Here is a 14,670-nt window from a genome sequence, read left to right as displayed (position 1 = left end):
ATTTTTATAACAGGGACATTCGAACGACATATGATGACGCAAACTGTTACGTGCTGCACCGAGGTGAAATCTCAGAGGAATTTGAGGTTCAAAGCGAAGTCCGCCCGTGCGCGGATTTCATCGTCGTAGCTCTTAGCGGGTGTGATTTTCGACCCTAGATAGGAGAAATTGTCAACGATCTCAAAGTTGTATTCTCCTATCCTTATTCTTCCTTTTTGACCAGTGCGTTTTGATGTTGTTGGCTGGTTGGTTTCCGGTGCTGACGTTGCCACCATTACTTTGTCTAGCCTTCATTGATGTGAAGCCCAAGATCACGCGTCAATTGCCGCCTGCTCGATCTGGATGAAGGCTGTTTGTACGTCTCGGGTGGTTCTTCACATGATGTCAATATCGTCAGCATAAGCCAGCAGTTGGGTGGACTTAAAGAGGATCGTACCTCTTGCATTTACCTCAGCATCACGGATCACTTTCTCGAGGGCCAGGTTAAATGTCGAATGGTCTTGAAAGTGACCCTGCTGCTTTTATCTGGCCTCGCACATTCGTTAGAGTCCGCCTAGTTAGTCTTATAAATTTCTTCGGGATACCGAATTTTCTCATGACCTTGTCCAGTTTCTCCCAGGCTATGCGATCATAGGCGGCTTTAAATTCGATGAAAAGATAATGCAACTGATGTCCACATTCCAACAGTTTTTCCATCGCTTGCCACAAAGAGAAAATCTGATCTATTGCTGATTTGCCTGGAGTGAAGCCTCTTTGGTATGGGCCAATGATGTTCTCAACGTATGGGGCTATCCGGTCTAACAAGATAGAGAATATCTTATAGATGGTACTTAGCAACGTGATACCTCAATAATTGCTGCACTGCGTGATATCCCCCTTTTTATGCATGAGACAGATAATACCTCGTTGCCAGTCGTCAGGCATTGATTCGCTGTCCCACACCTTGATATTGGTATAGTTGGTCGCGTCCATATTTAACGAATTCCATCGGCTCCTGGCTACTTATGGTTTTTAGACCGGTGGATTGCACGGATTGTTTCTTCTATGCGTGCCGTATTTGTCTGTCGTCTTCAGTTGGCGGGACCTTCAGCTCGCCGATATTTCGGTTGTTGAGCAGTTCACCAAGATACTCAACCCATTGCTCCGATATGCCCATTCTGTCGAAAATCAGATTTCCCTCTTTGTCTCGGCAGGATGAGCATCGTATAAGGCTTCATCCCCCTTACTTGTTGGTAAAACTGGCGCGCCTGGTGCGGTTGCTCCCTGTACTTTTCTAGTTCACAGACTTGTTGGTTCTCCCAGGCTTCCTTTTTCCGTCTGTGAAGTCGCTTCTCCGCTCGACGGAGTTCGTGATAAGTCTCTGTGCATGCCCGCGTTCTCTGAGAATGCAACATTACTCGGTATGCAGCATTCTTCCGTTCCGTTGCTAGCTTACATTCATAGTCAAACCAGCCGTTCCAACTCCTTTTGCGGCTGGGGCCAAGTATGTTTGTGGCCGTATCCATGATAACGTTCTTCAGGTGATTGTGAAGATCATTTGTAGATGCTTCATCTCCAGGTCCTCTGTTGACTGCGGTTATTGCGGCATCCATTTCCCTCTTATGGGTGTCGAGGAGGACTGTGTTGTGGACGGCTTCAGTGTTCACTCTCACCTGATTGTCAGAGGGGATTCAAGGTGGTATTCTTATTCGAGCTCGGAACACCATGTCAACGAGATAGGGATCCGAGTCTATATTGGCCCCCCTATATGTTCTGACATTCATCAAGGCTGAGAGGTGGCGGCTTTCGATCAACACGTGGTCAATTTGGTTGAAAGTGGTCCCGTCTGGAGAGGCCCACGTTTGTTGTCCGCGCAAACCAGGTACTTCCAACAACCATTGACACTGCTAATTAAATAATCGGCAGTCCATTATCGTTCGTATTTTGATGTAAGCTATATATATATGATGTAAGCTAACGTGCAGCCTGAATAAGGGCTCCGTCTCTACTTGGCTGGTAAAATCCCCAAGTATGATTTTGATATCATATCTGGGACAGATTACGAGGGTTCGTTCTTCTGCCTCATAGAAGGTATCCTTCAGTCCCTTCCTACCTTCAGTCAGCCAAAAAATGAAACTTGCTGTTATCGGCTTTGAAAACATAAGCGAACGGCTATGCACTCTGCGTTTGCGAGGCAAATTTAGAAACATAAGCCTCATCAACATTCACGCCCCTACAGAGGAGACTGCAGAGTCGGAGAAGGATACCTTATATATAGACTCGGACCACTATCTCGTTCGCAAGGTGCTCCGAACTCGAATAACAACACCACCCAGAATCCTCTCTAACAATCGGGTGAGAGTGAATACTGAAGCCATTCACAACACAGCCTTCCGCAACACCTATAAGGGCAAATGGATGTCGCAATAACCGCAGTCAACAGAGGTCCTGGAGATGAAGCATCAACAAATGATCTTCACAACCACCTGAAGAACGTTATCATAAATACGGCCACGAACATACTTGGCCCCAGCCGAAAAAAAAGCCGGAACGGTTGGTTTGATAATGAATGGTAAGCTAGCTACGGACCGGAAGAATGCTGCATATCGAGTAACGTTGCATTGTCAAAGAACGCGCAGAGACTTATAACGAACTCCGTCGAGCGGAGAAGCCACTTCATAGACGGAAAAAGGAAGCCCGGGAGAACCAATAAGTCTAGGGTCGAAAATCACAACCGATAACAGCTACGATGATGAAATGCGCGCACGGTTGTTGTCAGCCAACAGAGCCTATTTCAACTTACAAGAACTGTTCAGTTCGAAACGTCTCACCATAGGGTTAAAGCTCTTACTGTACAAGACTATGATCTTGCCAGTCCTCATGTATTCCTCGGAAACTTGGGTTCTTAGCAAGAAAAATTGCGAACTCTTGGCCGCGTTCGAGAGAAGAATCCTCCGAAGAATTTTTGGCCCCTTAGGGTTTTAGGAATATCGGATTGGTAAACCTCGGCGCAAACCCGAGATGTCAGGAGTTCCTTATTAAGGCAGGTCTAGACCGGATACTGGTTGTTGCGCCGTTGATGATGATGAGCCTGGGGTATTTTCCGGAGCAGGTTTTAGTTTTAGCACTGATTGTAAAGGGCGCCAAGTGACATCAAATCCAAGTGAATACTCGCAGCTCATCTCTCTCCATCAAATTCACACCCTAAAGCAGTCAAATCACTCCCTTTACACACGTGAAATAAAATTCCAAATTTTTTTAATTTTTTTTTTTTATATTTTCTCATTTATAAAATTAGTTTGTATCCTGCTTAGATGCTTGAAGGGTACAGCATCTGAAATGAAAGGAAAAGGACGAGTTAGCATGCGTCTCACCTACACAAAATTTAGAAAACTATTTCTTGCGTTTTCTCAGTGGATATTTTTCTACATTTTTAAGTTCGGGTTTCAAATGTCTTTGCCATCATTGAAAACAAGCAGGAAAAAGTCGGGTTCCGTGCCGGGTTTCTGCCACCTTTCGGAGAGATTAAGAGCAGCCAATTCGTCACTAGTGACATGAGACAAGTCTCGCAAAAATTAGACAAATCTCCCGCCATCATTGGAAGCTCACCCTTGACCTCCCTCATGCTGAATACAGAATATTCTCTTCTTCATCGTGGACAAAAGGAAATTCAACTACAATCAGCTCCGAACTTCCGAAGAGTGGCACGAAACCCCGCACATAGTCTAGCAGAAAGATACTCACAATTCTAATGCGTTGTCCCATCGCATGACCGGGCAAGTTCCTGCGGAATCGGGCGCGGACGGATCCACTGTTTCCGTGGGTGCGAGTTACCTTGCCCCAGATTGCGCGGATCTTGGTCTTCCGTTCTGGGTGTTGGGGCACGCACTTGCGGGTCTTTGCCTTGTAGACGTAAACACAACGTTTGCCAATGTAGAAGCGGCCGTGTTCCTTCCTGCGGGCGCCATCGACCTAAGATAGAGCAGAATCGTTAGAACTATTTTCCAAAAACAATTTTCTCCGCGGAACTCACCTTCAAGATGCACTGGTTTTCGTGTTGATTCCTAAGACCACGTTTGTAGCCGGTGAAGACGGCCTTGGCGTAGAGGCGGCCGTGCCTTTTGCGTCTGAGCCCGGGGGCCGATTTCTCAGCTGGTGCTGCAGATGTGCTTGGTTTTGTTGCTGTGTCAGCCATCGCTTACTGCAATTGGAAACGTGGAAACTTAGAAAATAACTCACTTGCGTCGAATTTACGAGTGCAAGACAGTGAACGACGAAATGTCAAACTACCGTTGAGGTTATAACGAGATCTCGCTTTCTTTACTAAGAAACATTCGAAGGAATGTTGAACGTCGCATAAACTCCTAAACTTTAACGTTACTTTCCAACAGACCGAAGAAATCCTTCCTCATTCATCACAAATTACAAAATTGAAGTGTTTGACAAATGTCAAACTATCCAGCGCCCAATCGGTCTGGGACAGGGCGAAGAAATCACTGATCATCTTTCTAATTTCATGGAAATTTCGTTACAAAATTACACCGTTCGGAACGTAAGACATTTCATCGTTCATTTTTGCCAGACGTTGCACTTTCAACATGCAAAGGAACCACTAAAATTATGAAAAACTCTGCGCCGACATCAATTCGCGTACGTACCGGATATTTTGGAAATGGCGAAAAGAGAGACTCCGTGTCGATGACAGCGTCAGGTAGTGGCAAAACATAGAAGTTACTCTGGTGAATATGGTGTGGTGTGTTTGAGAGCGGAAACGAATGAAGCAATTAATTTAAAAATGAATAGAGAACAGAACGACTAGAAAACAACATGTTTTATTAACCCTATATTACTACAAGACTACTGCTACTACAGCATAGCTTAATCTGAGGTAAAAACTATGGCCTAAACTACCTTATCACTAATGAAGAAATTAATGTAATTGTGTATGTCGTCTGCAGGAAAAGTCGAAAAAAACCTCCACTCGTTGACTTTTATATAAAAACGGGCGGGGGGAGGAAGGAGCTAGGATTTGGAGCATGCGGGGGGGTTTGGGAAGGGAAGCTAGGAGTGGCGTTGCGGGTAGGTGGGTTTTGAAAACTGGGATCAAGAGTAGATGCTGTTCGAGAAGATTATTCTATCATCGTAGTCGAAAAGGAGGTTTCGGGACTGGAGAGATAGGAGGATTTGAGGGAACAGATGAGTTCATAGAAGATTCTGTTCGACGATCTCGATCTGCTTGGCCTGGGAGATAAGTGGATTTGGATGGGATAAGCGTTTGTCGAGGAATTTGAGGGCATGACGGGGCGTTTGACAGGAGTCGTAGAGGATCTGGTTGGAGATAGTTTTGGGGCGGTCTTCGTTTTTGTAGATGTTGGAACAGTGGCGTAGGATTCTGCGCTCTTTGAGACGAAGCGTCCGGTTTGATGAGGGGAAGTGTCGAACCAGAAGCCAAAAATAAGGAGGGGACGGATAAGCTGCTTGTAGCAAAACAGCTTGACTTTTTGAGGTGCTGCCGTATTTTAGAATTGGGGAAATGGATTTGAAGGCACCAGTTGCACGGCTTAGTGCCTTCGTGATATGTGGAAGGTGGGATAGAGCGGAATTCATTGTCACCCCAAGGTAGGCGATTTCCTTTACAGTTGGGATTCTGTCATTATAGATCTTCAGGGATTGGGTTGATATGTCGCTCCTCATTTTCGGTGCCATCTTAGCGTTACCGCAGGATACGATGGTCTTGCACTTTTGCGGGTTTAGGGATAGTTTCCAGCGGGTGAAATAACGGTAGAGTTGGTCCAAATAGGAATTCAGGCGGGCTTCACCGGCTGGGATATGGAGGTGTAGAGGATGAGGTCATACGCGTATTGGAGAATTCGGATTGGATTTGGGTGTGAAGTTGGTTTGCGCAGGTCTGCGGTGAGCAGAGAGAAGAGGGTAGCGGAGAGGACTGATTCCTGAGTGATGCCAGCCGGAGTAGAATATGGTGAAGAGAGGTGGCCATGGAGTTGGACTTGGGATTTCCACCCATCGTGAAAGCTAAAAATTAGCTTGTAGAGGTGCGGATAGAAATTGAGGACTTCGGAAAGCTTGTATGCGAGTCCGTATTGCCATATAGAGTCGAAAGTTTTCTTTATATCAAGGAGACAGGCTATGGTCGGTGCGTTCCGGTTGAGGCCGAAGAGGACGTCCGATTTGAGGACCGGATCCGATCCGAGGAGCGCATGCTCAACCGAGTGTTTGGGTCAGTTGGCGAATTGGAATTGTGGGAGTGAATGGTTGGAATCACAGTGCACGTCGATAATGACTTTAATGATCCGCTCGAATATCTTGGCGGAGGATGAAAGGATGGAGATAGGCATCTACCTATTGGGATTTAGAGGATTTTACTTGTTTTTCGGGATAGGAACATTTCGAGCACTCTTCCAATCTGTTGGGAAGTGGAAGTTGATAAGGCAGTGGTTGATGATGGAGGACATAATGGGAGCAATGCTAGGAGCGCATTTCTTGAGGACTATGGAGGGGATTTTGCCAAGTCCAACTGATTTTTTGTTTTTGGAGGTGGCGTTGGCCGCCCTGACGGAGTCGAGACTGACAAAGTGAATGGGGAGGATATTTTCTCGCTGGCTTGGGACGGCGAAGGCGTGGGTGAAGGGATTTTGTATGGGTTGGGGAATGAGGTAGGAAGGGTGGGCAATGAGTTGGGAGATCTTTCCGTTGACCTCGTTGTCGAAACTGGGTTCACGAAAGTGGAGGATGCAGTGGTGGGATCGTAGGTAGGATCGCGTTTTGTTGGACTGATTTGTCCAAACGCGGGCAGGTTTTCCTGAGTTCTCTGTTCAGTTCAGTTCAGTATTGGAGAGGCGGTTGTGGAGATATTGGGTGTATAGGGTGAGGATTCTTTCGCGGATGGACCTGTCCAGTTCGCAGATTTTGGAGAGGAGGTGAGAGGATTGCGCAGAGTATCTATTTCTAAATCATCTCCGCCTGAGAGTCTTTTTATAGTGGATATCGGTTAGGATGTTGTCGGGCAAGGTGATTAGGTTGCGGTAGTTCAAGGGATGGGATGAGATCAGTTCGTCGCATACTTGCCGAATACTTCGAATATAGTACTATCGATTAAAAAAATGAATTTTTAGAAAGTTCTTATTGTTTATCTCCCCTTATTCTATTTATGTAATAATAATGCTGCGCTCGCATTCCTAGTTTGTGGAAAAGTTGGTTCAGCGTTTCTGCATTCATCAGCACATACTTGCGTTCCCATGCATTCGTTTGCAGATGATATTCTGTGGGAATTCGTTGTTAACTTTTTCCGGCTTAAATTCGAATATCCGCAGGCGATCGAAAAAATGGTTGATTGTAAAATTTGGGAAGCTCAGGTTGATGAAGGGGTTCGTGAGGTTGACATGGTATCGCAGTTGTTGAAATATTGGATCGTAGGTTGTTAACTGAAGGGCTAATGGTTTCTCCCGTTCTAACTGGCTGGCTGACTACAATTTTGGTGTTAGGCCTAAGGCAGCATCTGCCGAATATGATTACTAATCGTATTGCCCTTGCAGGAATGCTTGTCCCATAATTGATCCAGTTGTCCAGTTAATTTTGATCCTGAAATAGATCGATCCGCTTCGTGTTGTTAATATGCAATTCATTCATTGCTTCGAGGGACAGGATTTCTCTTGTTTTTCATATGGTGTAGGTTGAAAAATAGCAGGAAGGGGTTCCCACATTGACACTTCACTCGACACGAAGACTTTAACGTCTAGGATTATTATAGCGTTGTTGAACTTGATGATAAATGTTCCGCGAAGTTCCCGAGTCTCGTGGTTGATAATAGTTGTTCCTTGGAAGTCATTTACAAAGATAATATCTGCAGCAATTTCTTCAATCATCGGCATGTTCTGACCGCTGATGGTTCTCCAAGAAGAGTTTACGCTCTTTAGGATGTTGAATGCATTTACGCACAGAATGTTGGACTCCCGCAACGGTACGCTGTCGGACTACTAACTAAACACCATCCTGTCATCAGAGAACTAGCCTGAAGCCGTTTAATACATTAGTTCTGGCAAGCCCTTCTACTCTCTCGGCTTAGGCTCCTTCAAGTCATCCATCGTGGGTCGAGTTCAATCTTCTTCGCGACAAGAAACGTAATGTGCAACGCAACTCCATCTATCAGCGCTCCTCAGCATCTACCTGACAACGCTGTCTGGAGAGAGCTCCCCTATGTCTGGATAAAGTTGCCGACAAAACCCCTCCCATCTTCCACAAGCGAAAAAAAGAGATTCCACCACGGATCTAAATTGCCGATAAGCTGTGAAATCTATCTGCCTCTTGGCTCATTCAGCCAAGAGAGTTGCCACTTGGTTAGTGGTCGATCTGACCTACCGTCTTTTGAGCCATTCGTCTGGCTCGATGGCAAGTCGATCGAAAGTTGGGTAGCTCTCTATTCCCTCAGTTGTTGGGCCATTTACGCTTATATAGGGACCTCGCTAAAACTCTCGCTATCAACTTGTTCCACATTGTAATCGTTCAATGTGATGTTTTTACATGGTTTATATATCGTTTCTATATTATACTTGTTTATTTTTAGCCCGACTTCTGTTTCATGGAGCCTCTTTGGAGCTCAGCATTTTACATTGCCAGCATGAGCCGCTATCTGTAATGACAACAGTGTTTCGTTTCCTCGTACTCGTATCTTCCGGATAACATGCTGCAGAGCGATGTTGAATAATGTTGGGGGCAACCTTTTAACTTCCGTTTATTATTTTGTTAAGGGGAAGTCGCATCGCGTCCTTTAAGAACTATTGTGCCCCCTTGCTGGTTATAGTGTACATATTTATCATAGTATCTCAAGCAAGTCTATAACCGTTAAGAACTTTAGTATATTCCGTACTTCCAGATCTTCCAACTTTGCACCTGTTATTAAGTGTTCTTCCAGATGCCTCGACCTACTTTGCATAAGTGCCGGACACTGTCTCAAAACGTGTATAGATGTTTCATCACATTCTACACAGCACCTGCAAGTGGTGTCCGTGGATATCCTTAGCTTCGGTAGGTGATAGTTTAGCCGACAGTGACCAGTGAGAACTCCCACTATGATTCGGAGGCTCTTTTTGATGAGGTTTAAGCAATCCTTTTTGCGCATGGGATCGTATAAGCACCCTGAACTACTCCATTTCTGGTAGGCCCGCCCAGTATAGTACCCGCAACCGTTCCTCTTCGTTTTTTAATGTTATAACCATGAAACGGTTTTCAATTCCACAGAAGGGTTCTGGCCCGTGTAAAGGCGTCCCTGCTCCCTTCTTGGCTAGTTCTTCCGTAGCCCCATTTCCTTCCAACTCACCATGGCTTGGAACCCAGAGTATCCAGACCTTGTTGGATGAGCCGAGCGTATTCAATCCCTCAAGGCAGTCCCACACCAGTCTAGAGTTCACCTGGTTGGACCTAAGTGCCTTAATCGCTGCTTGGCTGTCGGTTAGAATAGCAATGTTCTGCCCCCTGTAGTTACTTTGGAGATTAACGGAGGCACATCTGTCTATATATTTCCGCTTATAATATGCTAGGGTACCTACCCATTGGCTCCAAGTACATTTTCCTTAGACCAATGATACCGACACCCGTTCCCTCTGCTTGCTGATTTAAGCCGTATGTCCCAGCTACGCTCTCCCAGTTTGCCTTATTACTCCAACGCGTTTTAAACTTCTTATCAAAGTGGAACCTTGTTGTCGTGTTATCCCTTGGTATCAGTAATCCGGGATACCGCCTAGGAAGGATATCAATCTTCCTTCGATTTAGGCAGCTCCCGGCCATCCTGAATGCAGATGGAGAGGGGTTAATCCCAGAAGGACCTCCAGGGATACCTTTGCGCATCCTCATTGCCCCACTGATACACACGCAAGCCAGTCTTTGGAGTTTGTATAACTCCCTGGCTTGTGTACTGAGTTCAGTTCTTTCTTCCCAGATTACCGCCCCATAAGTAAATTACTAGCGCGTTCCTTTTATCTGCCTTAATACAGTAAACGGGCTTCTCTTTAATTAGCTTCCTTTATTTTTTGGTGTTTCTGACCTTTCTAAATTTATTATCCTTGCCGGCATCCGCTGTTGCTGCCCTGATGTAGTCTTTCTATTCTAGAGTGATTGGTGATTTCGGAAAGTATGCATTGATTGATAAGAAGTGGAATATGTTCTCGACTTGGACGGCAAAATTTAGTCCATTGTTTAGAAGTTTCAGCTGTTGCTCTGTGACGGTCTACGAGGATTGGTTTGTTAGGAAATTGTCAATTTGATGGACATAGGGTCCCGGCACCATCCTCGTCTCCTGCTCCTTCTGAGAGCTCTAAACTTTTTCTCAAGCAATTTTTTCTTCTGTTCACTTTCGCATCTTTCTGCCATTTTCACTTTGGTGAAAAATAGCGGGAATGCATCGGGGTAGAAACGGGCCAATTTCAGATGAAGGCGACATGTTACCAGAGTTTTTTTTATCTAGTTTGGATCTAAGGCATGTCATGTTGTAGGATAACACTTGGTTCTCTGGTTTTCTTATTTTAACGCAATGGAATGGCGTCTTTAACTTAATGCGCTAAGAAAAGAGATGTCCCTGCTGAGCGATGCGATTGCTTTCCTCAATCGAATGAATTTATTCGGCTCGAAAGTTTTGTCAGTGCTTTTATTTGAGGACTCGGAAGCCTCAGATCCCACTCGCGTATGAAGAGGCATCTTCCAGAAGAATTCTTTGAGTCCCTTTTTGTTTTGTATGCCCTGAACGACTTTTCATGGTTACTGAATAATGCTACTGGGCTTGGTTTTGCAATTTAATATGGTCTAGGTACTAGGTGCAAGCTGACACACTGAATGTATTTAGATGGCATCACATTGTATGGTGTTACTGATGACCATTTTAGAAGCCTGTTGCGCCTAATTGATATGTTCGAAAGGTCATCACGAGCAGCATGCTGAACATAGCTTTGGTGACCTCCACATCCAAGCTATGACCGAGACAGACTTCTACCTTGGAATTCTGCAAGCAATCCATGTCGAGTTGGATTTGAAGGATTTCCTGCTGTCCGAATTCCTGCGACGTGTGGAGCTGGTATGCACTGAATGCGTACGCTATCCCTTCACAAGCATACAAATTCGGTATATTGGCCCAGACGAAGAACGATCTGCAAGACGTTCGGGGTGGATACGGACTACTATGTCCATATCCCGAATACAAGCGCCTCTGGTTTGGAGTGGATGAACCTGCCTCGTGATATCGGAGGCAAGGGCGCGGTTGACGTTGTCGCACAACATTAAGGCCAAGTCGACCCGCTACGCGTTTATTTTTATAGCAAGGACCAGAAGCAGATTGCACGTTGATTTCAGTTAACTTCAAGGGTTAATGTTTCAACCCTCTGAGTGGCTTGAAGTTAGATCAAGAACGAGTTGATGAATGGAAGTCGAAGACAATGCACGATATATACGTGAATTGCGTCTAACAGCCATTTGTCGATCTCCATCTGTCAACAGATCTTTGCTGAAACTGGGGGACTTAGGACGTGGTAACCACCCACGGTTCTGCTTACGACGTGTATTAAAACCGACAAGTTTTAACTGATCGCAAATGGTGAAGCCGTATCGCTCCACATATATTATTGATGTTGCTATCCCCATAATAGCAACATTGAGCAGAAATACATGGAAAAGAAAGGGAGACACTATCTTTCCTAATCGAATGCTTCTAGGAAATGCTGTGCTCCAGAGTATAGAACGCAAATCAAAGTGTAGTAACAATGATAATCATTGGCGCAACAATCCTATTGGATCTGAGCCATGAAGTGTATTAGGACACTTCCTTCAAGACCGTAACAGTATACTACACGACTGCGGTACTTACCCTGTATGAGGCAATGTGGTTAGCATTACGTTCGCCGGTAATTATTACTCTGATTTGGCTCAGGTACTCATTGACAGCTAAATCGATTGGTATACGACATCCAGTCACGATACAAATCGCTTTATCGCCATATCTCAGGGAAAGTGTTCACCTTGTTATATCAATATTCGGTACTTATGAATAACTTATACGTCTATAATCAACGACAATTGATACCACACTTTGCATAACCTTGATTTACCCCAAGAGTCTACTTCTCCTTACGAAGGTTACGGCTCCATCCCTAGAGATCTTCTAAGTTTCCCGATCAAAAACGCCTCCAAGCCGATCAACTTTAGTCTTCCTTCAAGATTGTCTTTCGCCTTCGCTGGCCGATTCCAAGAGAACACCTTCTAAAGTGCTTGTACTGTAACCGGCGCTATTCTAGGATAAAATTATCTTCTTTTCAGCCTTCACAAACCTCCACTCCACCGAGCACGTCCACTTTTCAAATCCTTCTCGTTCCTTCCATCATTATTCAGGTGATTGTACATCCACCCAAGACAAAGAGCTAAAATCAGCTCATCCAGGTCTCAGACAATGGACTACAAGTTCATTACCCACAACTGCACGCCCAGGCTGCATTTTACCGCTTGCACATATTGAAGCTCCTGGAACTTCGTAACTTCTTTTGTATTTGTTATTTGTAGAGAAGTCATCAAAAGGGGTAAGTGGTAGTGGAGAGGTCACATATTAAGGAATGGAAGAACTCAATTGTTGATTATGGCCTACGATACAATAGGCGCCCTAAAACAGGATGCGTAAAACAGTGGAGACAAAATATAAGCTCATCGAGGAGTTCTGGAAGGTTTTGAAACACATTTGCAGAATTTGGCAGCGATACCAGCGATAAACTAAGGCACTCCATGAGGTGTACTATTAAATCTAAACTCAATTATCAGCAGCATATCTGGTAGCATTTGATTTGATTTAATCCACCAGCTACCTTCCATGCGACAAATAGCAAACCCATTTCAGCGTCTTCCCATAACAAACACCAACTTATCACTTACAAAAGATTTATTTTTTTCCTTCCACCATAATGATGTGATACCCGAACTTTGTTTTAATAGGCGGATCAGTATAAACAGGATTAGCTACGGTTGAAATAGGCAGTGCAAAAGCTGCGTCCTGGAAAGGTCCTACCATGGCGCCCCGAATTTGCCAGCCCAAATCGCCTCCTTGTCGAGCTTTATCTTCACTATAAGCCGCAGCAACGTCTGGGAACTTCTGGCCAGCCTTCAACTTCTCCATTGCTTCAAGAATTTTGCCTTGCTTTTCACAGAGAATGTGACGAACCTTCACCGCATTGCCTCCTTTCTTTTCTTTGCCGGCTGAAAGTGGAAAAGGGTCGAGTTGATGGTACCATACCCGGGAAGTTTCAGATTACCAACCTTTGTCTGAGTCGCCTCCTGCAGACTTGCCACCTTTTGCTCCTTTGCTGTCCTTGGAGCCGCCTTTCGCATCCTTTTTCGGAGGCATCTTGGCTGAATGGTATTTTGTAAATAATTCTTGAGGGAGGTTAGGTTTTGTGGTTTCGAGAAATGTCAAAAGAATCGTGGGAATAGGTGTTACCGTTTCAAGAAAAAATATTTTTATTCAGACTGAGAAAAAATAATTTGGTAAATCACGAGAAAGCATTATTTGGGGCTGTGCTGGATACCTTCCCGATTTTCCCGCAAAGTAACCTCTTTCATCAACCGAAAAACCTGTTGGAGTGGCATAAAAGGGATGAAAAAAATTCCGGAAATCACGCAGATTTCACTAAATGCAATAAGAAGCACGCACGAGAGCAGCGGTCTCCGATGACCGAACCGAAAAATCTATCATTCTATGAATTCCTTCGAATTAACTGGCACGGGCACTGGAAATTAGTCCAGAGGCAGGTGAATACAAAAATGTATGTAGCAGCCAACGTATTGTAATGGATGCGGAATCTTCGATAAAAATCTGGGGAAACCGGTGACATGCACCGGAAAACAGAAGATCTGCGCTTACGTACTGAATCCCATCTGTAATTACTTCGGTCGCTCATCCGCTCATTGGATATTACCTCGCGAAGCTGAATATGATACTATTCTTGTATAGTTACAGCTCGCCCTTCCCTTTCCGGGGTAGGAAATACACGCTCGAATTAATGCGCTCAATGAATGCCTTGCATTTTTTCTTGGCCTGGGTAAGTTCGACATGCTGATGACAATTAACCCACCTATCGATGATTGGAATCAATTTATGTATCCATCGGCGTATTTCTTGAGTAACCTACCTACTACCAGGTATGGCATAATACCTTGTTTTCCGGCGTTAGGATCCTGTCGCTTACCCCCTCTTGTTGGCTGCAGATGTGTTGCCCAAGGATTACGGATTGGAGGTTAGTAGAGGGTTTTGGTAACAGACTTGCAAATGTGTAAATCAGAGTGTATTTCCCAGGTTTTCAGCACACTTTTCGGATCGTGGTAGAAAAGTTGGGCCAGCACACAAGCTTTTTTGGCACTAAGTGTTGTCGTAGAGCATATCAGATTAGTTTGTTTGGCATACGGTCAAATGTTTTCTCTACATCCAGAAATACAATGTAAAGAGGACCATGCTTCTCACGGTGTTTCTCCATGATCCGTGTATTGCGTCAGTAGTTCCGCAGTTCTTGACAAATCCGGCTTGATTCACGGTTATTTCAACGAATTCGCGAATACAGTTGTCAAGAATGCATTCCAAAATTTTCATAGTATGGGAAAGTATCTGCTTCGGGCGGAATTTTGAACATTCTGCTGGACTACCTTTCTTTTTCT

The 14,670-nt window shown here is 44.7% G+C and overlaps 2 protein-coding genes across 2 annotated transcripts; both read right to left on the bottom strand.

The window, feature by feature from the left end:
• Positions 1-3,242: 3,242 nt before the first annotated feature.
• LOC119660323 (60S ribosomal protein L35a) lies at positions 3,243-4,768 on the bottom strand. Its single transcript, XM_038068801.1, has 4 exons — positions 4,638-4,768; positions 4,013-4,180; positions 3,724-3,951; positions 3,243-3,313 (listed from the first exon to the last, which is right to left on the bottom strand). The coding sequence occupies exons 2-4, from the start codon at positions 4,172-4,174 to the stop codon at positions 3,290-3,292; spliced, it is 414 nt and encodes a 137-aa protein (XP_037924729.1). The 5' UTR covers positions 4,175-4,180; positions 4,638-4,768; the 3' UTR covers positions 3,243-3,289.
• Positions 4,769-12,886: 8,118 nt separating this feature from the next.
• Positions 12,887-13,442, bottom strand: LOC119659511 (peptidyl-prolyl cis-trans isomerase NIMA-interacting 4). The gene is made up of 2 exons (XM_038067641.1): positions 13,279-13,442; positions 12,887-13,218 (listed from the first exon to the last, which is right to left on the bottom strand). The coding sequence occupies exons 1-2, from the start codon at positions 13,364-13,366 to the stop codon at positions 12,905-12,907; spliced, it is 402 nt and encodes a 133-aa protein (XP_037923569.1). The 5' UTR covers positions 13,367-13,442; the 3' UTR covers positions 12,887-12,904.
• Between the last annotated feature and the right edge of the window lie 1,228 nt (positions 13,443-14,670).

The sequence above is a fragment of the Hermetia illucens genome, chromosome 6, assembly GCF_905115235.1.
Source record: "Hermetia illucens chromosome 6, iHerIll2.2.curated.20191125, whole genome shotgun sequence".
Taxonomy (NCBI): Eukaryota; Metazoa; Arthropoda; class Insecta; order Diptera; family Stratiomyidae; genus Hermetia; species Hermetia illucens.
This window is presented reverse-complemented; position numbering and strand designations above follow the sequence as displayed.